This window comes from Rana temporaria, chromosome 7 (assembly GCF_905171775.1).
Source record: "Rana temporaria chromosome 7, aRanTem1.1, whole genome shotgun sequence".
NCBI classification, from domain to species: Eukaryota; Metazoa; Chordata; class Amphibia; order Anura; family Ranidae; genus Rana; species Rana temporaria.
The window spans coordinates 8,860,942-8,883,770 of NC_053495.1; the positions used below are offsets into that span (position 1 = coordinate 8,860,942).

At 48.4% G+C, this 22,829-nt stretch overlaps 1 protein-coding gene across 1 annotated transcript in view; it reads right to left on the reverse strand.

Moving 5' to 3' along the window:
• Window positions 1-22,829, reverse strand: part of RAD18 (RAD18 E3 ubiquitin protein ligase) — a 222,192-nt gene that overhangs the window by 168,755 nt on the left and 30,608 nt on the right. Inside the window, exons 3-4 of the mRNA XM_040358838.1 lie at window positions 10,807-10,991; window positions 1-45 (exon numbers count right to left, since the gene is read on the reverse strand). The exon at window positions 1-45 is cut by the window's left edge and continues 26 nt beyond it. Coding sequence (XP_040214772.1) covers window positions 1-45; window positions 10,807-10,991 — 230 coding nt within the window. The remainder of the gene's footprint in view (window positions 46-10,806; window positions 10,992-22,829) is intronic.

Sequence of the window (22,829 nt, forward strand, 5' to 3'; positions counted from 1 at the left end):
AACGGACCTTCTCGTTCTTCTCAATCTCTTTAATGATTTCAGCAGCTATGAAAACAAAGCAAACGTGTTAGGGGGGGGAGAAGAGCAGCACAGGCTGAAAGACGAAGACTGGAGTGCAGCTACATGTATGGGGATTCACGATGTAGGATTGTTTTTAGTAGGGATGTCCTGATACCGATACTAGTATACCGAGCATTTCCCCGAGTACTTGTACTCGGGAGAAATGCTCCGATACTTCACCCGATACCTGGGCGATCAGTGCGGCAGGGGAGTTGCAAGTCTTCTCCGTGCCGTCTTCTCCCCCCCCCCCGTGCTGCCTTCTGCCCCCGTGCTCCGTGCCGCCTTGTGCCGCCTTGTCCCCCGTGCCGCCTTGTCCCCCGTGCCGCCTTGTCCCCCGTGCTCCGTGCTGCCTTGTCCCCCGTGCTCCGTGCCGCCTTGTCCCCCGTGCCGCCTTGTCCCCCGTGCTCCGTGCCGCCTTCGTCCCCCATGCTCCATGCAACCTTGCCGGCTTGTCTTAAAGGGGAGATGTCAGAGGTCTGTTTAGACCCCTGATATCTCTCCAAGGACCCCCAACAGGGCTGATGAAAAAAAAAATTGCAATAAATATTTAACAAAATAAATTTAAATAACATAAAATGTAAAAAAAAAAACACACTGACAATCTACTCCCCCCCCCCCCAAAAAAAAAGAAATCACTGTAAAAAATAAAAAATAAATGCTGCCACTGTCACATGACATTAAAAAAAAGTATCGGTATTCGGTATCGGCGAGTACTTAAAAAAGAGTATCGGTACTCGTACTCGGTCTCAAAAAAGTGGTATCGGGACAACCCTAGTTTTTAGGTCAAGTAGTAAGATAGAAGAAGGTTGGATCGGATGTTCCTCTTCTCTGAGCTCTCAGGAAACATCTGCACTTCTAGGACTACAAAGACTAAAAAAGCTGAAACTACACAGATATGTACTGAGAGAAGAAGTTCAATACATTCTCCATCCTGCAAAGGTAGAGATGGTAAAGCGAGTCGTTTTATCATAATGCATTGTATTACGAGGAGCTTTTAAACCAATTAGAACTTCCTTAGAGAAGATAGAACTGCTCTTAATGAGCATTCAATCAGCCAGCTTTGTTGAAGCTTCAAAGTACCATTCAGCTCCAGTTTGTAAATTGTTGAACACAGATCCTAATGAGAGTGCCGATTGCCACATTAACCACTTCAGCCCCGGACCATTTTGCTGGTCAACGACCGGGTCACTTTTTTGCGATTCGGCACTGCATCGCTTTAACTGACAATTGCGCGGTCGTGCGACGTGGCTTCCAAACAAAATTGGCGTCCTTTTTCCCCCACAAATAGAGCTTTCTTTTGGCGGTATTTGATCACCTCTGCGGTTTTTCTTTTTTGCGCTATAAACAAAATTAGAGCGTCAATTTTGAAAAAAATAAAATGAATATTTTTTACTTTTTGCTATAATAAATATCCCCCAAAAATATATATATAAAAAAAAAAAAAATCCTCCGTTTAGGCCGATACGTGTTCTTCTACTTATTTTTCGTAAAGTCTGACTCCCCGCAACACAGATCAAGGTAAAGAGTCTCTCACAGAGACTCCTGCCCACGTGATCAGCCGTGTCCAATCACGGCTGATCACGATGTAAACAGGAAAAGCCGGTAGTCGGCTTTTCCTCACTCGTGTCTGTCAGACACGAGTAGAGGAGAGCCGATCGGCTGCTCCTCTGACAGGGGGGGGTTTGTACTGATCGATTATCAGCACAGCCCCCCCGAGGATGCCCACTGGACCGCCAGGGATGCCCACTGGACCACCAGGGATGCCCACTGGACCACCAGGGATGCCACTAGACCACCAGAGATGCCACTAGACCACCAGGGATGCCACTAGACCACCAGGGATGCCACTAGACCACCAGGGATGCAAAACAAAAAACACAGGTATGCCACCCTAGACCACCAGGGATGACAATGACACAAATAATGGATGCCAATCAGTGCCCACAATGGGCATCACTGATTGGCAGGCATTGTTTGGCACTGATTGGCATCCATTAGTACAACACATATGATTATGCCACCTATCAGTGCCCATCTATGCCCATCTGTGCCGCCTATCAGTGCCCATCCGTGACGCCTATCCGTGCCCATCCGTGACGCCCATCCGTGACGCCTATCCGTGCCCATCCGTGACGCCTATCCGTGCCCATCAATGCCACCACATTAGTGCCACCTCATCGGTGCCCATCAGTGCCGCCTTATCAGTGTCCGTCAGTGCCGTACCATCAGTGCCCATCAGTGAAGGAGAAAACGTACTTATTTACAATGTTTTATAACAGAAACAAAAAAAAAATTTTGGGTCAATTTTTTCATTTTTTTTGCAGAAAATAAAAATCCCAGAGGTGATCAGATACCACCAAAAGAAAGCTCTATTTGTGGGTACAAAATGATAAAAATTTAGTTTGGTTACAGTGTAGCATGACCGCGCAATTGTCATTCAAAGTGCAACAGCGCTGAAAGCTAAAAATTGGTCTGGGCGGGAAGGTGTATAAGTGCCCCCCGGTATGGAAGTGGTTAAAGGGGCAGCTTATACTATGTTTGTTCACTGATTTTACAGGGCGCCATTCATTGTTTTTTATTCTTTCAAAACTATGAAATGTATAGCTTTGCCACTGCATACAGGTGTGCACTTTAAACATGGCGTTTAACTTTAACCTGCTCCATCACTGCAGCCTGGAAATACGGCACGCTTCCCTCATTTACTTGCATCAGTGGTTTGCTGGAGAGCGATTGCCGTTTTATTGGATGTGACTAAAGAGATTAAACTAAAACATGGCAAAACATTTTGTTTTCCTCCAGCCTAAACACATTACGGCAGAGCTGGAATAATAACAAGACCTCTAGGCAGAACAATACAATGATAAAAAAAAGGTAATAAAGCACTGCGAGTTTCCTGTACGAGAGTCATCTCACAGCTCTGTCATCGGGCCGCGCCTTACAACGCCGGTCACAGAGCGACAAAATTCCCCAACCAATATTCTACGGCTACTTTCACACGTGCGGACCGTTCGTCCGTTTTTTCATACGTCCGTTTACGGACTGCAATGCTTTCCAATGGGATAGCGTACGTTAGCGGATGAGCATCCGCTAACGTCCGTTAACATCCGTCTCCGTTGAGCTCCATTTTTTTATGTCCATAATTTTCTATGTCTTTACATCGGTCCGTTATAATAATTGTCTTTAGGGATTGTGTGTATTAAACTGCCAACATCCAAAATTCAACCTACACTATATTACCAAAAGTATTGGGACTCCTTCCCTTACACGCACATGAACTTTAATGGCGTCCCAGTCTTGGTCCGTAGGGTTCAATATTGAGTTGGCCCCGCCCTTTGCAGCTATAACAGCTTCAACTCTTCTGGGAAGGTCCATAAACAGATACGGATGAGCGAGTTTGGGGTGGAGGAATTTGACTGGCCTGCACAGAATCCTGACCTCAACCCCATAGAACACCTTTGGGATGAATTAGAGTGGAGACTGCGAGCCAGGCCTATTTTCCACCAATAATTCTCGGCGAACCAAATTTTGGTGCATCACTAGAAATTTTCAAACAAAGGGCGGAATTAACAAAGGGTGGTGCAAGCACATCCCTGCCCCGCCTCTCCGCTTCCTCCAATCAGAGAACGCTTTGCATTCATTCACAAAATGCAAAAGCAATCTCTAGTAGATTGTAAGCTCTTCTGAGCAGGGCCCTCTTAGGCTCTATTCACAATAATGCGTTTTTGATGCATTTTTGCTTTGCAAGGTGTTTTGGGGCAGGGGCCCCCAAAGCACCCATCCCCCCATGTTGAGGGCATACGGCCTGGTATCGCTCGCTCGTCCCCTCCCTTTCCTAACCTGCCGTGCTGCATGCTCGGATAAGGGTCTGGTATGGATTTTGGGGGGACCCCCATGCCATTTTATTTATTTTTTTAAGTTTTGGCATAGGGGGGCGAATCCATACTAGACCCAAGGGCCTGGTATGGGGGGGCACGTTTTTTGTTTTTTTTTACAACTTTTTTTTTTTAGCCGGCGATTCTTTATTTTTTCTACATTCAGCGGGAAGCCCGCTGACAGCTGATGACTCATCGGTTGTTAAGGACGTGTCGTCTGGCTTTCCAGGCCCCCTCCTTAGCAACCAGCTATATACAGTGTTAAAAAAAACGCAAAAGCACAGTAAGAACGTGTCCAAAAAAAAAAAACACGGAAAGCACTGCAGAAACGCTCAAAAGCAACATGCATAGATGTGATTCGAGCATAATCCTCTTGTATTTGATTGTATTATAACTGTATTCTCTCCCTTTTTATATTGTAAAGCGCTGTGTAAACCGTAGTTGCTATATACCGTATTTATCGGCGTATACCGTGCACTTTTTTGCCCTGAAAAACAGGGCAAAATCGTGGGTGCGCGATATACGCCGATACCCGCAGTTTGTTCGAACCACTGCGCCGAAATGTACAGAGCGCAGTACACTCGGGTATAGTCGGGCAGGCTCGGCTCCTCTCACGATCACGTCGTTTGCGTCCTGTACGTCGTTTACGCGAGAGAAGCCAAGCCCGCCCGACTATACACGAGTGTACTCTGCTCGGTATATGTCAGCGCAGTGGTTCGAACAGAGCGCGGGAAGCGGGGATCCATCGGGGATGGCCGCAGAAGGACGCCGGACCGGACGAGGCCGCCGATGGACGCGCTGGACGACGGGCAGGACGCGATGGACGACAGGCAAGACACCAACGAGGGGAATCCAAACTGCAAGTATTTTTTTTGCAGGAATCTTTCTCAAATTCGGGGGTGCGCGCTATACGCCGGGGCGCGTTATAGCCCGATAAATACGGTACATCCGGATTAATAATAATAAATGGTGTCCAGTCTGAGTGGCCACCCTTCTGTGTGCACAAAGCATCAGGCCGGCCAGCTTGGCACGGGACCTGGAAACACGTGGAGGTCACTGTAGTAGCAGCGTCTACTAAATTGGCCAGGTATGCTATATACATAATGACACAGGTCCCAGCTAACCATGTTTAAAATATACCATACCTGGAATTAAGCTTTAAAGCCCGCTGTTCCATCAAACCTCCCGGGAGCCTTTCTAGGCAAAACATATTTTGAAACATTTTTCTTATTAGCGGTAAATCTTTTCCAGCTGTTATTGGTATTAAAACAGCCAATATGCATTTCCCTGCCAAATCAGTTGTTAGCTTTGTTTTTATTCCTAGACAAGCTACAAAAACACACAAAAATAATGAATCGGTTGCTGTTAACCCCTTAAAGTGATTGTAAAGCTCTTATTTTTTTTTTTTTCATTAACCACTTCAGCCCCAGAAAAATGTACCCTCCTTCCTGACCAGAGCACTTTTTTGCGATTCGGCACTGCGTCGGCTTTAACTGACAATTGCGCGGTCGTGCGACGTGGCTCCCAAACAAACTTGGCGTTCTTTTTTTCCCCACAAATAGAGCTTTTTTATTTGGTGGTATTTGATCACCTCTGCGGTTTTTATCTTTTGCGCTATAAACAAAAATAGAGCGACAATTTTGAAAATAAATAAATATTTTTTTCATTTTTGCTGTAATAAATATTCCCCCAAAAATATATAAAAAAATAATTTCTTTCTCAGTTTAGGCCGATACGTATTCTTCTACATATTTTTGTTAAAAAACATATACCGTATTTATCAGCGTATACCGCGCACTTTTTTGCCCTGAAAATCAGGGCAAAATCGTGGGTGCGCGATATACGGCGATACCCGCTTCCTGTGTTTGAACCACTGCGCCGACATATAGCGAGCGCAGTACACTCGGGTATAGTCGGGCAGGCTCGGCTCCTCTCGCGGTCACCTCCTGTGCGTCCTTTACGCGAGAGGAACGGAGTCTGCCCGACTATACCCGAGTGTACTGCGCTCGCTATATGTCGGCACAGTGGTTCGAACACAGCGCGGGAAGCGGGGAGGACACCACGATGGCAGCAGAAGGACGAGATGGATGACGGGGAGGACGCGATGGACGACGGGCAAGACACCGACGAGGGGCATCCAAACTGTAAGTATTTTTTTTCCCAGGAATTTTCCTTCAAGTTCGTGGGTTCGCTCTATACGCCGGGGCGCGTTATAGCAAGATAAATACGGGATTCATATTTCATGTCTGAGGTTGTCCTCCAATTTAAAAAAATGCTTCAAGCACAGGAAAAAATACTTTCTGTATTTACATTCTTACACCAATGTAAGGAACATTCTTCCCACTGATCACCAATGTAAGGGACATTCTTCCCACTGATCACCAATGTAAGGAACGTTCTTCCCACTGATCACCAATGTAAGGAACATTCTTCTCACTGATCACCAATGTAAGGAACATTCTTCCCACTGATCACCAATGTAAGGGACATTCTTCCCACTGATCACCAATGTAAGGAACATTCTTCTCACTGATCACCAATGTAAGGAACATTCTTCTCACTGACCACCAATGTAAGGAACATTCTTCTCACTGATCACCAATGTAAGGGACATTCTTCCCACTGATCACCAATGTAAGGAACATTCTTCTCACTGATCACCAATGTAAGGGACATTCTTCTCACTGATCACCAATGTAAGGGACATTCTTCCCACTGATCACCAATGTAAGGAACATTCTTCCCACTGATCACCAATGTAAGGAACATTCTTCTCACTGATCACCAATGTAAGGGACATTCTTCCCACTGATCACCAATGTAAGGAACATTCTTCTCACTGATCACCAATGTAAGGGACATTCTTCTCACTGATCACCAATGTAAGGAACATTCTTCTCACTGATCACCAATGTAAGGAACATTCTTCCCACTGATCACCAATGTAAGGGGCATTCTTCCCACTGATCACCAATGTAAGGAACATTCTTCCCACTGATCACCAATGTAAGGAACATTCTTCCCACTGATCACCAATGTAAGGGGCATGTTTCGCACTGATCACCAACAAATTAGTTTTAGCAGGGGTTCCCCGAGACCTAAAAAGGGATCTTTCTCTGGGATGAGAAGGTTGAATGAGCCTGTAGACATTGTACTCGCCCCGTACAGACAGAGGACCCCGATGACTATGGCTGTGGATGAAATAACGATGACGCATATAAAAATAAACGGAATGTCTCTCGGATATAAGCACAGATGTTATAGACAATAAAAACGGTTTAGCACTTGATTTTATTTGTTGACGGAATGATTTTTATTGCGCTATTCATTTCCTCTCAGTTTCTGGTTTATTATATGTGGGTGAAGATAACAAACCTGAACTGACATACTCTGAACATTCTCCCACAACATAACATTTATTTTTCCAATGAAAGTTGTGTAGCGTCTCAGTATAAGAAGCGCCAGTACCGAGATAATATGGGGGTGGCATCTGCTGACCTACCTCTGAAAATACTAATTATCTGGCTGTCATCCTATTCCAATGTCTCCAGTGATTCCTGGGGCACCGACCTGGAAAAACTACGGAGATTAGAAATATGGCTTGTTCCAGATCAGGAAATTGATGTATGAAAACCACAGACCGAAAATAAATTTACTGTATATACTCGAGTATAAGCCGAGTTTCTCTGCCCTTTTTTTTAGGGCTGAAAATACCCCCCTCGGCTTATACTCGAGTCAGTGTACCTGAAGGACTGCGAGCGTCCATTGTTTAAAAGTCGCGGCTTCCCACTGGTCCTTTCCGTGATAGGCGTTTCCCAGCAGACACTGTGTTCAGCCAATCACGGACGTTCTCATGTCCGAGGATGAAAAGATGTCGGTGATTGGCGGAACACTAAACACAGTGTCTGCTGGGAAACCCGAGTCCGAGGATGAGAAGACGTCCGTGATAGGCTACTGGGAAACGCCTATCACAGAACGGGACCAGGAGGAGACCATGACTTTTAAACAATGAATGGACGCCCGCAGCCTGTCAAGAATTTTAGGCACACTGACTTGGGCACAGTGAGGTGGCAATGGGCACAGTGAGGTGGCAATGGGCACAGTGAGGTGGCAGTGATCAGCGGCAGTGCTGGCGGGGAGTTGGGATCAGCGGCAGTGCTGGCGGGGAGTTGGGATCAGCGGCAGTGCTGGCGGGGAGTTGGGATCAGCGGCAGTGCTGGCGGGGAGTTGGGATCAGCGGCAGTGCTGGCGGGGAGTTGGGATCAGCGGCAGTGCTGGCGGGGAGTTGGGATCAGCGGCAGTGCTGGCGGGGAGTTGGGATCAGCGGCAGTGCTGGCGGGGAGTTGGGATCAGCGGCAGCGCCGGCGGGGAGTTGGGACCAGTGGCAGCGCTGGCGGGGAGTTGGGATCAGTGGCAGTGCTGGCGGGGAGTTGGGATCAGTGGCAGTGCTGGCGGGGAGTTGGGATCAGCGGCAGTGCTGGCGGGGAGTTGGGATCAGCGGCAGTGCTGGCGGGGAGTTGGGATCAGCGGCAGTGCTGGCGGGGAGTTGGGATCAGCGGCAGCGCCGGCGGGGAGTTGGGATCAGCGGCAGTGCTGGCGGGGAGTTGGGATCAGCGGCAGTGCTGGCGGGGAGTTGGGATCAGCGGCAGTGCTGGCGGGGAGTTGGGATCAGCGGCAGCGCCGGCGGGGAGTTGGGATCAGCGGCAGCGCCGGCGGGGAGTTGGGACCAGTGGCAGCGCTGGCGGGGAGTTGGGATCAGTGGCAGTGCTGGCGGGGAGTTGGGATCAGTGGCAGCGCTGGCGGGGAGTTGGGATCAGCCAACTTGGGTGCTCTTGATCAAGGTCATCTGCTGATCTGAGAACTGTAGTGGGGACTTTTAATGGCAACTATAATGACAGGTAGTGTTACTCACTGTGTTTCTGGCTCGGTCGCAAAAAGGCTAGGAGAGCGGTGCGGGCTTCAGGAACAGCCCAGAATTCGGTGACCCCTGGCAAATCGCCATTCGACCCCCGAGGGGGTCACGACAACCAGGTTGAGAACCACTGGTCTAGGTGGATCAGTTTAGAGGGCAGTAGAGTTGCCACTTCAGGGTGGGTGTGCGTATATATATATATATATATATATATATATATATATATATATATATATATATATATATATATATATATATATATATATATATATATATATACACACACACACACACACACACACATATACATACACACACACACATACGTACTCTGTATATTCCAACCGCGACCCGTATCTCTCTCCAGTTATTGGAAATGGGACAAATAATCGCCGTATCCCAGGCAGGTAACCTAAAAGCACATTCACACTCCTCTCCAATTAGAAGAATTCACCACCTTTTGCATTCCTCAGAAAGCCGTCACTCTAATGGTCGGCCGCCAGACCCCCCGGAGGTCAATTACAAAGAGATGATTCCACTTTTCAATCAGGAGAAAATAAATTGCCTTTGTGTTTTCTCTTCGCGCGTTGGGAGGGGGAAGAACGTGAAGGACTTTGATATAAGAACAACTTTGTGCTGATTACAAAGCAGGATAAGCCTCTCTGTTTCTACACAACGAGCTGCTGAAAGGACTCAATGCAACCCATTAAAGCTCAAGTTTTAAGCCTTTTCTGATTTCTCCCCCGCATGAATCCCTGGGCCTCTGCGCTTCCCTATGTAATACAGGCTCTCCTCTCCTGAAATACTCTGCACTGCTGGAGGACTCTGCTCCTTCCTTCAGAACTCTCCTCTCCTGAAATACTCTGCTGGAGGACTCTGCTCCTTCCTCTATAACTCTCCTCTCCTGAAATACTCTGCTGGAGGCCTCTGCTCCTTCCTCTATAACTCTCCTCTCCTGAAATACTCTGCACTGCTGGAGGACTCTGCTCCTTCCTCCAGAACTCTCCTCTCCTGAAATACTCTGCTGGAGGCCTCTGCTCCTTCCTCTATAACTCTCCTCTCCTGATATACTCTGCACTGTCGGAGGACTCTGCTCCTTCCTCTATAACTCTCCTCTCCTGAAATACTCTGCTCTGCTGGAGGACTCTGCTCCTTCCTCTATAACTCCTCTCCTGAAATGGAAAACCCTCATTCGATCCGGCGCCATCTACGTCTGCAGCTCTACTCTCCTCTCACTTCTGGGCCTCGCTGGCATGCCGGGAGACATTGCTGTCAATCAAAGCCAGTGACGAGGAAGCGAGGGGACAGGCCTAAAATCCACTGTCGTTGTCAATGGATGCAGCATCGGGGTTTGGGTGCAAGCACGCACATGTGCCCCCATGGGAGCACCGGACAGAGGGGAGGGGCCGGGAGCGCTGGCAGGGGACCTGAAAAGGGGAGGTTCGCGGACGCTCTGTGCAATTCCATTGCACAGAGCAGGTAAATATAGACATGTTTGTTATATAAAAATAAAAAATGTTTACAATCACTTTCTAGCAGAGTTTCACCCAAAAATGGAACTTCCGCCTTTTGGAATCCTTTTTTTTTTGTTGCCAGAACACCGCTTTAATCATAGCTCCCCCTTGTACTTACCTGAGCCAGTCCCGATTCAGCACTGTGCACAAAGCGCTGCAACGCAGGAGTTTTTAACCCCTTTTTTGGGGCCGAAAAGCGGTAGGTAAAGCAGCGGTAAAGCACAAATGCACGGACGGCCCCGGTGTGAAAGGGCTCTAATGCATTAAAGTGATACTAAACACACACAGATTAATAGACATTGTCCCTTCTATTTCTGTATGTGAATGACTGCACTGTAATTTTTTTTAACAAAAATAAAAATAAAAATCGAAGTTCCTCTCGCTGGACAGAGTTGTTTAAAGGGAAACTTCATTTGCTGCAATTAGTGAAACACGGGTCCCGCCATACCTGATTGTGGATTCAGCGAGTCGCACTGCGAGTTGTACATTTGCACGTATTCCTGGTGTCGCCGGATCAGCTGCTGCTTGGTGCCGTGAGTGGACAGGCCGGCCTCCTTCATCCTCTTCCGGAGGTCTCGTTCTGACAGAAGGTTGTACACCACTTTGGTGATCGGCCTCCGTTTCTGTCCACAACTGCATTTGTGAAGAGAAAGAAAAAGAAATAAGAGAAACTCCTTCATAGATCTTCTCTATACCTCCAGCTCAATATTCTTTATATTGCACTAAGATTTAGATCATCATGGCGGATGGATGTGGAAGTTTTCCAACTCCCGAGATATTCGCCAAGTTTAGTAAACACTCAGTGCGCACTTTTATCCTGCTGGGGAATTGTTGGCACTCGGCAGACTCCTCGTGTACAGAAAATATTTATGGTGTAATGTAGAGTTGTGTGTGTGAGGGAATCCGATCTGCACACATATGAGCGGCTAGAACTAGAGAAAATAAAATGTTCTGCTGGAACGAAAATTAAAACTTGAATTCCGTTGCTTTGGGCAATGGCGCTATTGTTTACACACTAGGCTACATAAAAAAGGGGCATTTAGGTCGGGTGCATGAGGCTCTGGTGTTTAGCTATGGCTGGAAGGTACATGTGCACAAGCCCCGATGCCAGAAACCTACAAAAGAGAGTGAGAGCCGAGGGTCCTGCACGGTGCACTCAGCGGTACTTCTGTTAGGGCAGCATGTACCCAGGGATGAATGCCTGGATCGCAGACTGCTTGGGCTCCGGGTATTCATCCCTGGGTACATACATACCACCAAGGGCACTGCCCAACCCCATCCAGCCACAGAACCTCTCTATATAGGTGTAACATGTTACAAATGGTGAACTTATCCTTTAAGGCAGGGGTCTCCAAACTAAGGCCCGTGGGCCAAATGTGACCCTTTGCTTGATTTTATAAAGCCCCTGTGGCACTATTCCTTTCACTGATACAAGGTCCTATTCCTCCCACTGACACCAACAATGGGGTACTATTCCTCTCACCGGAGATGATTTTGGGGCTCTATTCCTCCCACTGACACCAATGATGGAGAACGAATTCTCCCACTGAGACCAATGATGAAGCACTATACCTCTCACCGACACAAATGATGGAGCACTATTCCTCCCACCGATACCAATGATGGGACACTATTCCTCCCACTGATACCAATGATGGGGCACTATTCCTCCCACTGACACCAATGATGGAGCACTATTCCTCCCACTAACACCAATGATGGGACACTATTCCTCCCACTGATACCAATGATGGAGCACTATTCCTCCCACTGACACCAATGATGGGACACTATTCCTCCCACTGACACCAATGATGGAGAACGAATTCTCCCACTGAGACCAATGATGAAGCACTATACCTCTCACCGACACAAATGATGGAGCACTATTCCTCCCACCGATACCAATGATGGGACACTATTCCTCCCACTGATACCAATGATGGGGCACTATTCCTCCCACTGACACCAATGATGGAGCACTATTCCTCCCACTAACACCAATGATGGGACACTATTCCTCCCACTGATACCAATGATGGAGCACTATTCCTCCCCACTGACACCAATGATGGGACAATATTCCTCCCACTGACACCAATGATGGGACACTATTCCTCCCCATTGACACCAATGATGGGACACTATTCCTCCCCACTGACACCAATGATGGGACACTATTCCTCCCCACTGACACCAATGATGGGGACACTATTCCTCCCACTGACACCAATGATGGGGACACTATTCCTCCCACTGACACCAATGATGGGACACTATTCCTCCCCATTGACACCAATGATGGGACACTATTCCTCCTACTGACACCAATGATGGAGCACTATTACTCTCCCTGACACCAATTAGGCGATTTGTTTTTTTACTCCCACCAAGCCTGTGGCATGGTTTACTCCCTCTGATGCTAGGGCATTTTCTACTCCCACTGGCCACAGTCCGATCCCCCCCCCCCCCCCACCAAAGTTTGAAGTCCGACGGAGGCTCTTTACCATGTGATCAGCCTTGTCCAATCACGGCTGATCCCGATGTAAACAAGAAGAGTCGTTGATCGGCTCTTCCTCACTCACGTTTGACAGTAGAGGAGAGCCGATCGGCGCTCTCCTGACAGGGGGGGTTAGGGCTGATTATTCATCAGCACAGCCCCCTCAGATGCCCACACTGGACCACCAGGGAAGCCACCAGGACCACCAGGCAAGCCTTCAACATGTAGATGGCCAGGTACATCCCCCATGGCCATCCACATGTTCCAAAACATGCCAAAAATCGCAGAGGTGATTAAATACCACCAAAAGAAAGGTCTATTTGTGGGAACAAAATGATAAAAAATTTGTTTGGGTACAATGTTGCATGAAATTGCGACAGTGCTGAAAGCAGAAAATTGGCTTGGGCAGGAAGGTGCGCAAGTGCCTGGAATTGAAGTGGTTAAGGTAAAAAAAAAAAAAAACATGCACCTTTAGAACCATATTATGTAAAAATAAAAAATAAAAATCGCACCATTGGCCAAAGGGATGAAATTCATATTTTTTTTTTTTTCATTTCAATAGAATTTTTTTCATTGTTATAGCAGAAACATTTACATTCGCACGCTTGCTTGATTTGCCTACATGAATTGCATTCTTCAGGTGTGCAGAAAGTACATGTATGTATTTATGTGAGGCTTGCTCATATCTGTTCAGAGATAAATATAGCGTACGTTTCACCAAAAACATTTACTGTTCCATTCCTGATGGTCACTCACAAGCACCTACCACATTGCACTGCCAAGTTCAATCAATTCCTGGCGGGCGGTGAGCGTGTGCAGCGAGGCCGTCACACTTCCCTCCCGGTACGCAATGTTTATCTGACGGCAGAAGGAATTTTCGCGGTCTGGGTTTTGTTTTGCATGAAAAGAAAATAAGTGGAAATCACAACAGGCTGCTGAAAATTCAATTACCTTAAATGCTATAAAGGTGTGGGAATATCAATACATGTGTTTGTGAGAAACGAGGATACGTCAGCCAGAAAGTCAGCGAGAGCCGGGAAATGTACAGAAATACAGACTGTGGGCAGATGCCGTTTTCTCGGCTGTGGGCAGATGCCATTTTCTTGGCTGTGGGCAGATGCCGTTTTCTTGGCTGTGGGCAGATGCCGTTTTTTCTCAGGCTGTGGGCATAAGAGCCGTAATGTAAACATGGGGCCGGCCTACAGACATTCAATTATTTACATATCTTTGAATGAATGAGCTTTAACATGAGCTCTCACTGACCACTGGAGCTGCAGGCACTGTGGAGCAATTCAGCCTCAGAGTTTACAACAGAAACACTCTCCCCTGCTTTCCCATCCCAGGACTTAGGCCAGGTTCAATGCTCTGAAAAGTGATCCGCAGTGCATTTGCCTTTTAGGGAGTGGGCAAGGAGCCGCCGTTTCCTTCACTTCCGAACAGCGGTTTATAATGAGGCCAATGTGCAGCTCCTGGTTGTCCCCATTGACTTGAATGGCAGGATTTGACAGCGCTGCCGCCTGTCACTTCAGTACATCACGCTAAATTTTCTGCAACACGAAGCTTTGTGGTCACGGCTTGTGAACAGCCTCCCCCCCAGCTGTTGTTTAGCCTTTAGGTGGGCAGCCAGGTGGTGGTAAAACCATGTCCTAGCTGGCTGTATTAACTGCCACACCAGTGCCGACTCCCCCTACCAGCAGTGATTTAACAGCTCAGCAGGGCAGCAGCTGGAGCCGAGCTGCTGCGACACTGCAGGGAGGGGGCAGCAGCTGGAGCTGAGCTGCTGCAACACTGCAGGGAGGAGGAAGCAGCTGGAGCTGAGCTGCTGCAACACTTAAGGGAGGGGGCAGCAGCTGGAGCTGAGCTGCTGCGGCACTGCAGGGAGGGGGAAGCAGCAGAAGCTGAGAACTGCAGGGAGGGGGCAGCAGCTGGAGCTGAGCTGCAGTGACACTGCAGGGAGGGGGCAGCAGCTGGAGCTGAGCTGCTGCGACACCGCAGGGAGGGAGCAGCAGCTGGAGCTGAGCTTCTGCGGCACTGCAGGGAGTTGGCAGCAGTTGAAGATGAGCTGCTGCTGCACTGTAGGGAGGGGCAACAGTTGGAGCTGAGCTGCTGCGACACCGCAGGGAGGGGGCAGCAGCTGGAGCTGTGCTGCTGTGACACTGCAGGGAGGGGGCAGCAGCTGGAGCTAAGCTGCTGCGGCACTGCAGGGAGGGGGCAGCAGCTGGAGCTAAGCTGCTGCGGCACTGCAGGGAGGGGGCAGCAGCTGGAGCTGAGCTGCTGCGACACTGCAGGGAGGGGGCAGCAGCTGGAGCTGAGCTGCTGCGACACTGCAGGGAGGGGGCAGCAGCTGGAGCTGAGCTGCTGTGACACTGCAGGGAGGGGGCAGCAGCTGGAGCTGAGCTGCTGTGACACTGCAGGGAGGGGGCAGCAGCTGGAGCCTCTGCTGCACTGTAGGGAGGGGGCAACGGTTGTAGATGAGCTGCTGCAGCTCTGCAGGGAGGGGGCAACAGTTGGAGCTGAGCTGCTGTGACACTGAAGGGAGGGGGCAGCAGCTGGAGCTGAGCTGCTGAGATCTGCTGGAAGATGGGAGCAGAGATTTTAGCAATTGGGTTTATATATCAGATTTTAGCTATTGGGTTTACATTAACTTTAAAAACAGTAGGAAAAAAAAAAAAAAAAAGACAGACTGGCAATCTAGTTATAGAAAAATAAATTGCTGTTTTAAAATAATTGAAGTAAAATGAGTTCAGCTTATGAAGACTCTCCCCTTCCCGTGCATTGAAGTGCTGTAATGAAATGGATTATTGAACTGTGGATTGTGTTTGTTTTCATACAAGTGTAATTAGGAAGTTCCCTGACAGTGCGACAAATCAATCCAAGGAATCTGGCACAAAATATAAAACAATGTTTATAACCCAGCCAAGGATTTTTTCACAAAGCGCACTTCATTATTTTATTTTTTTTACTTAAATACAAAAGTTTAAATATTAAAGATTCTGGCCCGTGTGTACAGCGCTTGAGAGGCGCCTCAATTATGAATTATCTCTGTTACAGGGCACAGTATAGGTTCTGGGATGCTTCCCGGGACACGACCATATCGGGACAGTTTAGTAAAAAGCATGATTGTTCCAGCAAATTCAGGACAGTTGGCAAGTATGATGCAATGCAAGATTATTGTGGCGCCCCAATGTACCTGGGGCCCCTGGGCGGTGCCCAGGAGTGCCCTTGCATTAAGATGGCCCTCAGGGCTGGACTGGGACAGAAATTTGGCCCTGGACTTCATCCAGACTGGCCCACTTTGACATGTCTCTCCCATGGCGGCCAGACAACTCCCGCACCCCCCCCCCTTCACCCAAGCCCCCTCTCCCCCTTCACTAGCCACTAGTCGTTCTTCTCTAATAAAGTAGAACGGCTAGTGAACGGCTGGTACTGGTACTCTTAGTCTTATAGGCAGTACCAGTGGGGAAGCTAGACATTATTTCACCCGGGGCAAAGAATCAGTTTGGTGCACCCCCCCTTATGGGACAAGATTAGGCAGAAGTGAGAAACTCCCAGGCCATAGCTGTTGAGTCAGCTGTCTGTCCCCTCCCCCGTGCTCCTCTGTCACCCCCCCCTGCTCCTCTGGTCCTCCCCCTGCTTCTTTGTTCCCCCCAGGTGAGCGCTGCGGGGAGGGAGAGGAGGTGAGCGCTGCAGGAAGGGAGAGACAGAGGAGCGGAGGGGGGCGGCGGTCAGCTGTCATTGAAGCCGGCCCACTGAGCCATCGGCCCACCGGGAAACTCCCTGTAGTCCCAATGGCCAGTCCATCCCTGCCCCCCCCAATAAGCATTTTACCCTTGCAGAGCGAGGGAGTGGGGGGGGGGGGGGCATATTTTTGTTGGATTCCTGGAGTTGAATTTAATCCAAAACGATGAATGCTTCACAGGAAGAAGACAGAGTGGTCTGGGTTTTTTATTCTATTATCAGATTTTATGCTTCAGATAAACTTATTTTCCAGCTGCAGCGGGGACAAAATGTCATTGAGAGATGTACAGAAGACTTGGCGTCCTTGTGATGGCATCTATCTTTGCTTATCAACAAATATACACTCCCGTCCTGACATGCGAGAGGACTATTCCCTCCACAAAACAACAACCAGAGCAGGCGTAATCATTATCCAAATCGCACGGTGCGACAGATCACCTGTGTGCATTCAGACAATCCGTCCTCTATCTAGCTTAGCATGTCTGTTCAATAAATCAACCATCTGCTTACAAGAGGCACTCGGCTCGATCGCTCCGGGTGTCTTCTTGGCTCTTCCGTCTGTATTGTGACAGATGAAATGTCATTATCCACCGACAGGAACAGGAGAAGAAGCAGAGAGGTTGCCGTATAGAAACATTAAATAATTTGGTGGAACAAAAAAGATACAAAAAAAAAAGCCCAAATCTTGACTCTTCTGTGGTGCAGAAGCTACAGCTCTGATACTCTTCCTCTCTTATATAGGGGACCAAAAGTCCCCTATGTGACACTATATTGTCGCCATGACAGGTTCTCTTTAGGCAGCTGATGTCTCCCCTGCCAATCACTGAAGCTAATGGAGTGAGGATCACATTCCATTAGCTTCTTCCCTGGCCACGGCACCCAGGAAAAGTGACAGCCGAAACAAGATAGAGGGGTGGAAGACCAGCGAATGTCCTTTTGCTGATCTCCCCCATCAGTAGCACCCGCAATGCCGGGTTCCAGGTCCACAGGTGGGACAGCGGAGCCCGGCAAACATGCTGGGGGGCCCACAGTGGTGAGAGAAAAAAATGTACTGGAGGGGAGGGGTTGGGAGGCCATACTGCCACCTTCAAAAGACTAGTCTACAATATTGCCCGTGGTTTCCCTGAAGCGCACATTTTCCCCATGCCTGACTTGCTATGCCTTGTTCTGCACTGTGTCTCTGGGTGGAGGCAGCCATCTTGACAGAGGAGCAGGGCTTTGATGACATATCCATAGAAAGATGGAAGCAGGGAGATTTTGCACCACAGGTCCTCAGGCACGGCTTTCCCTCCAGCAAGGAGAATGGTGATCAGCACAGTAGTAACTTTGCGGTTAGAGGCAGCAGTGCCTTAGATCAGAGGGCTCACTGAAAGGTAAAGAGGGCTCACATCGATATGGGGGGATGACGATGACTCTGCTGTGCACGCATGGAAGGGGGGGGACTCTACCAAGCACGCATGGAAGGGGGGGAGGGGAGACTGCTTGGCATAAATGCATGTAAGGGAGCGAGACTGCTTGGCACAAATGCATGTAAGGGGGGTGAGACTGCTTGGCACAAATGGATGTAAGGGGGGCGAGACTGCCGGGCACGCATGGATGTAGGGGGGGGGACACTGCAGGGTGCCGGGCAGGCATGGATGTAGGGGGGGACGACACTGCCGGGCACGCATGGATATGGGGGGGGGGGGGGGGACAGGGACTCTGCCGAGCACACACGGATGCAAGGGGGGCAACTGGCACACACGGATGTAAGGGGGGCGACTGGCACACACGGATGTAAGGGGGGCGACTGGCACACACGGATGTAAGGGGGGCGACTGGCACACACGGATGTAAGGGGGGCGACTGGCACACACGGATGTAAGGGGGGCGACTGGCACACACTGATGTAAGGGGGGCGACTGGCACACACGGATGTAAGGGGGGACTTTGCGGGCACACACGGATGTAAGGGGGGCGACTGTGCTCGGCACACACGGATGTAAGGGGGGCGACTGTGCTGGGCACACACACGGATGTAAGGGGGGGGCTGTGCTGGGCAAACACGGATGTAAGGGGGGGACTGTGCTGGGCACACACAGATGTAAGGGGGGGACTGTGCTGGGCAAACACGGATGTAAAGGGGGGGACTGTGCTGGGCACACACAGATGTAAGGGGGGGGGGGGGACTGTGCTGGGCACACACAGATGTAAGGGGGGGGGGGGACTGTGCTGGGCACACACGGATGTAAGGGGGGGGGACTGTGCTGGGCACACACAGATGTAAGGGGGGGGGGGACTGTGCTGGGCACACACAGATGTAAGGGGGGGGGGGACTGTGCTGGGCACACACAGATGTAAGGGGGGGGGGACTGTGCTGGGCACACAGGGACATAAAAGGGGGGACTGTGCTGGGCACACACAGATGTAAGGGGGGGGACTGTGCTGGGCACACACAGATGTAAGGGGGGGGACTGTGCTGGGCACACACAGATGTAAGGGGGGGGGACTGTGCTGGGCACACAGGGACATAAAAGGGGGGACTGTGCTGGGCACACTACACATACACGTCAGAAGGAGTTTAAAAAAAAAAAGGTCGTTTTTAGGGGACTGCTTAGGTCCACGTTAAAATCCGGTCCAATCATCTCTGAAAGAACTATTTGTCCAATATCATGTAGTAGCCATTGTGTGAATTGCCAGGGTAACAATGTGCCGACCTGCCTACACTCCGGCAAAGCCTGACATTTCTGAAGGTCAGATTCTCATTTTACATATTCGGTTGGTGAGCCTCTTAGGAAGCAGCGACAAGGGCCCCCGAATGGTCATCAATAGACGTCTATATATGTTTGCTGGGAGGTCTAGCGTGATGCAGATAGAACAAATATTAGCAGAAGAACACTTGCATGCGATGCGACACGTTCGGTTCTCCGCAGATCGTCGGAATTGTTTCAGATGCGTAATCAGAGCTGTTCCAAGGTAACGGCAGACAATGGAGGGGTTGAGAGCGATTGGCTAAAACACTTACATTTAAAAAAAAAAGAACAAAAAAAAAAAGCAGCAATCTGTGCCCTATGGAACAAAGCATATAATAAGTGTATGTCCATTAATGGATTAGCACAGGGAAAGCAGAATAAGAGGAAACAGCGCCACCTTCAGCTCAAGGACAGAATGTTGATTTCCAAGTCACCCAGCTGCAACATCGTATCATATTTTTCACTCGGCGCTGCTTTACTTTTAACGGACAATTGCGCGGTCATGCAACACTATCCCCCAAATAAAACATGTCATTTTTTTCCCACAAATTTCTTTTGGTGGTATTTGATCACCTCTGCGGTTTACATTTTTTTGCGCTAAAATAAAAAAAGACCGACAATTTTGGAAAAAAATTTTTTTTTTTAGTTTCTGCTATAAAAACACATGCAATAAAAAAATAATTCATAATTTTAGGCCAATAAATATTCTGCTACATCCTGAAAATTCCAATAAGCGATTGGTTTGCACAAAAGTTATAGCGTCTACAAATTATGGGATATATACTGGAATTATTATTTCTTTTTCTCACCACTTAACCCCCGGACCATATTGCTGGTCAAAGACCAGAGCACTTTTTGCGATTCGGCGCTGTGTCGCTTTAACTGACAATTGCGCGGTCGTGCGACGTGGCTCCCAAACAAAATTGGCGTCCTTTTTTTCCCACAAATAGAGCTTTCTTTTGGTGGTATTTGATCACCTCTGCGGTGTTTTTTTTTTGCGCTATAAACAAAAATTGACCGACAATTTTGAAAAAAATTCAATATTTTTTACTTTTTGCTTTAATAAATATATAAAACATTTTTTTTTCCTCAGTTTAGGCCGATACGTATTCTTCTACCTATTTTTGGTATAAAAAAAAAATCGCAATAAGCGTTTATCGATTGGTTTGCGCAAAATTTATAGCGTTTACAAAATAGGGGATAGTTTTATTGCATTTTTATTATTTATTTATTTTTTACTACTAATGGCGGCGATCAGCGATTTTTTTTGTGACTGCGACATTATGGCGGACACTTCGGACAATTTTGACACATTTTTGGGACCATTGTCATTTTCACAGCAAAAAATGCATCAAAAATGCACTGATTACTGTGAAAATGACAATTGCAGTTTGGGAGTTAACCACAAGGGGGCGCTGAAGGGGTTAAGTGTGACCTCATCTCTGTTTCTAACTGTAGGGGGGTGTGGCTGTAGGTGTGACGTCATTGATTGTGTTTCCCTATAAAAGGGAACACACGATCGATGCCGCCGCCGCCACAGTGAAGAACGGGGAAGTTGTGTTTACACACAGCTCTCCCCGCTCTTCAGCTCCGGGGACCGATCGCGGGACTCCAGCGGCGATCGGGTCTGCGAGTCCCGCGGCCACGGAGCTTCGGACCGGGTCGCGTGCACCCGCCAGCGGCGCACGCGCGCGACCCCACGGCTGGGCTTAAAGGGCAACGTACAGGTACATTGATGTTCCCAGCCGTGCCATTCTGACGACGTATATCGGCGTGAAGGGGTGGTTAAGGTGAAAAAATACAAAGCTTTACAACCCCTTTAATTAGCTCATGTTAATTTATGTTTCTGGTTATAGTTTGTATTGTTAGGGTAATATGATCAGAAGGGGGGAACCTCCTCCTCAAGTGTATAAAAGCCTGTATTCTTGTTCAAATAAACAGTTCCAGCTTTGCAGCCCAACGAGTCCTGCCTAGTTGTTGGTTGTAATATGTGGCTATAATATCTGATATCTATATTCAGACTGGAGGAAGTGGTATATGATGGAAGCACTCAAGCGGAGTGTGGGATGTTCCGTTAAAAAAGGAATGGACACAAACCCCCCCCCCCCCCCCTACACAGTCACATAGGGTAACATGCACAGCTGAGGCTGTCAATCCCCTGCTGTGTTCTTGAGAGGGGGGGGGGGGGCAAGGCCATCTCATGCAGATAGAAGAATGAAGGAGCAGACAGAAATCACGCTCAGTGCTACACACTATAGAAAGATATGCTTTGTTTATTTTTCATTTCAGAGGTTTGCAACCACTTCAAGGAATCCATGGAGTCATATAAATAGGTTCCCCTAGCTCACCCACGCTTCTAAAAATGCTGCCTGCCTGGCTATAATGCCAATTCTCAGGCTCGGATACTTTGAGGACCTCTATAATTTCCAAGTTGGCCATCACTGCTGTCCATCATATATGGTCCAATGATTCATCTTGGCAGAATTCTATGGCTTACCCTATAACCGGTCTCATCTTCAGAGATGTTCAGTGAGGATGCTGACTGAACTGCTCCAAATACAGACAGGCACCAAAAAAAATTCAGAAAAAAGTCAAATCACAAACTGCTTTTAGGTAAAAACGACAAGAGTAACTCATCGGGTGCAATCCTGGAAAGTCCACTTCACTTTCCCTTTAACCCGGGTTCCTACAGGAAGCTGGAGAAGCAATTAAAGCCGTAGAATCTGCACTGCAGACGGGTCCAGAGAATTCCGCAGCCAAGGAACCTTCCGAAAACATTAAGTTCTGTGACGGGAGAGCCCAGCCACCTGGAAGACATTACCCTCCTGGATGGGACCTCCGGCTCCAATACCCAGGTCGAGGCGCTGTCATGGAGTTGCCATCGGCAGGAAACACGGGATGACTTTTTTATGTCGGGCTTAAGGAGGTTGTGGCAACGGATGCCGGAAAGCGGCTCTACAGACGGAAGATTTTTTTCTCGTTCAAGTATTTTATCCGAAAGCATTGAATGTAACGCGGAAAGAGAAACATTTTACAAACAGACGTTTTTTTTTCACCTTAACCACTTTAGCTTCGGGAGGTTTTACCCCCTTCGTGACCAGGTAATATCTTTCTATTCGGCACTGCACTACTTTAAAGAGAAAGTAAACCCGGTATTTAAAAAAAAAAAAAAAAAATACCCTGCAAGAGAAAGGCATAATGAGCTAGTATGCATAGCATACGTTCCGGCACATGCGCACGGGACTGGCATAATCCCGGCACGATTCCATTCATGGAGCCGGCCCACTAGTGCGCCTGTGCCCTTGTCCACGGCGCGTATTGCCGTGCCCGTTTTTTGGGTATATATCTCCTTAACCTTGTAGGTTAAGGAGATATTTCTTGCACCTACAGGTCAGCCTTAATCTAAGCTTACCTGTAGGTGCAAGTTGTGTGGTTGTAAAACCTTACAGACCACTTTATGCTACAGGTAAGCCTATAATAAGGCTTACCTGCAGCTACCCA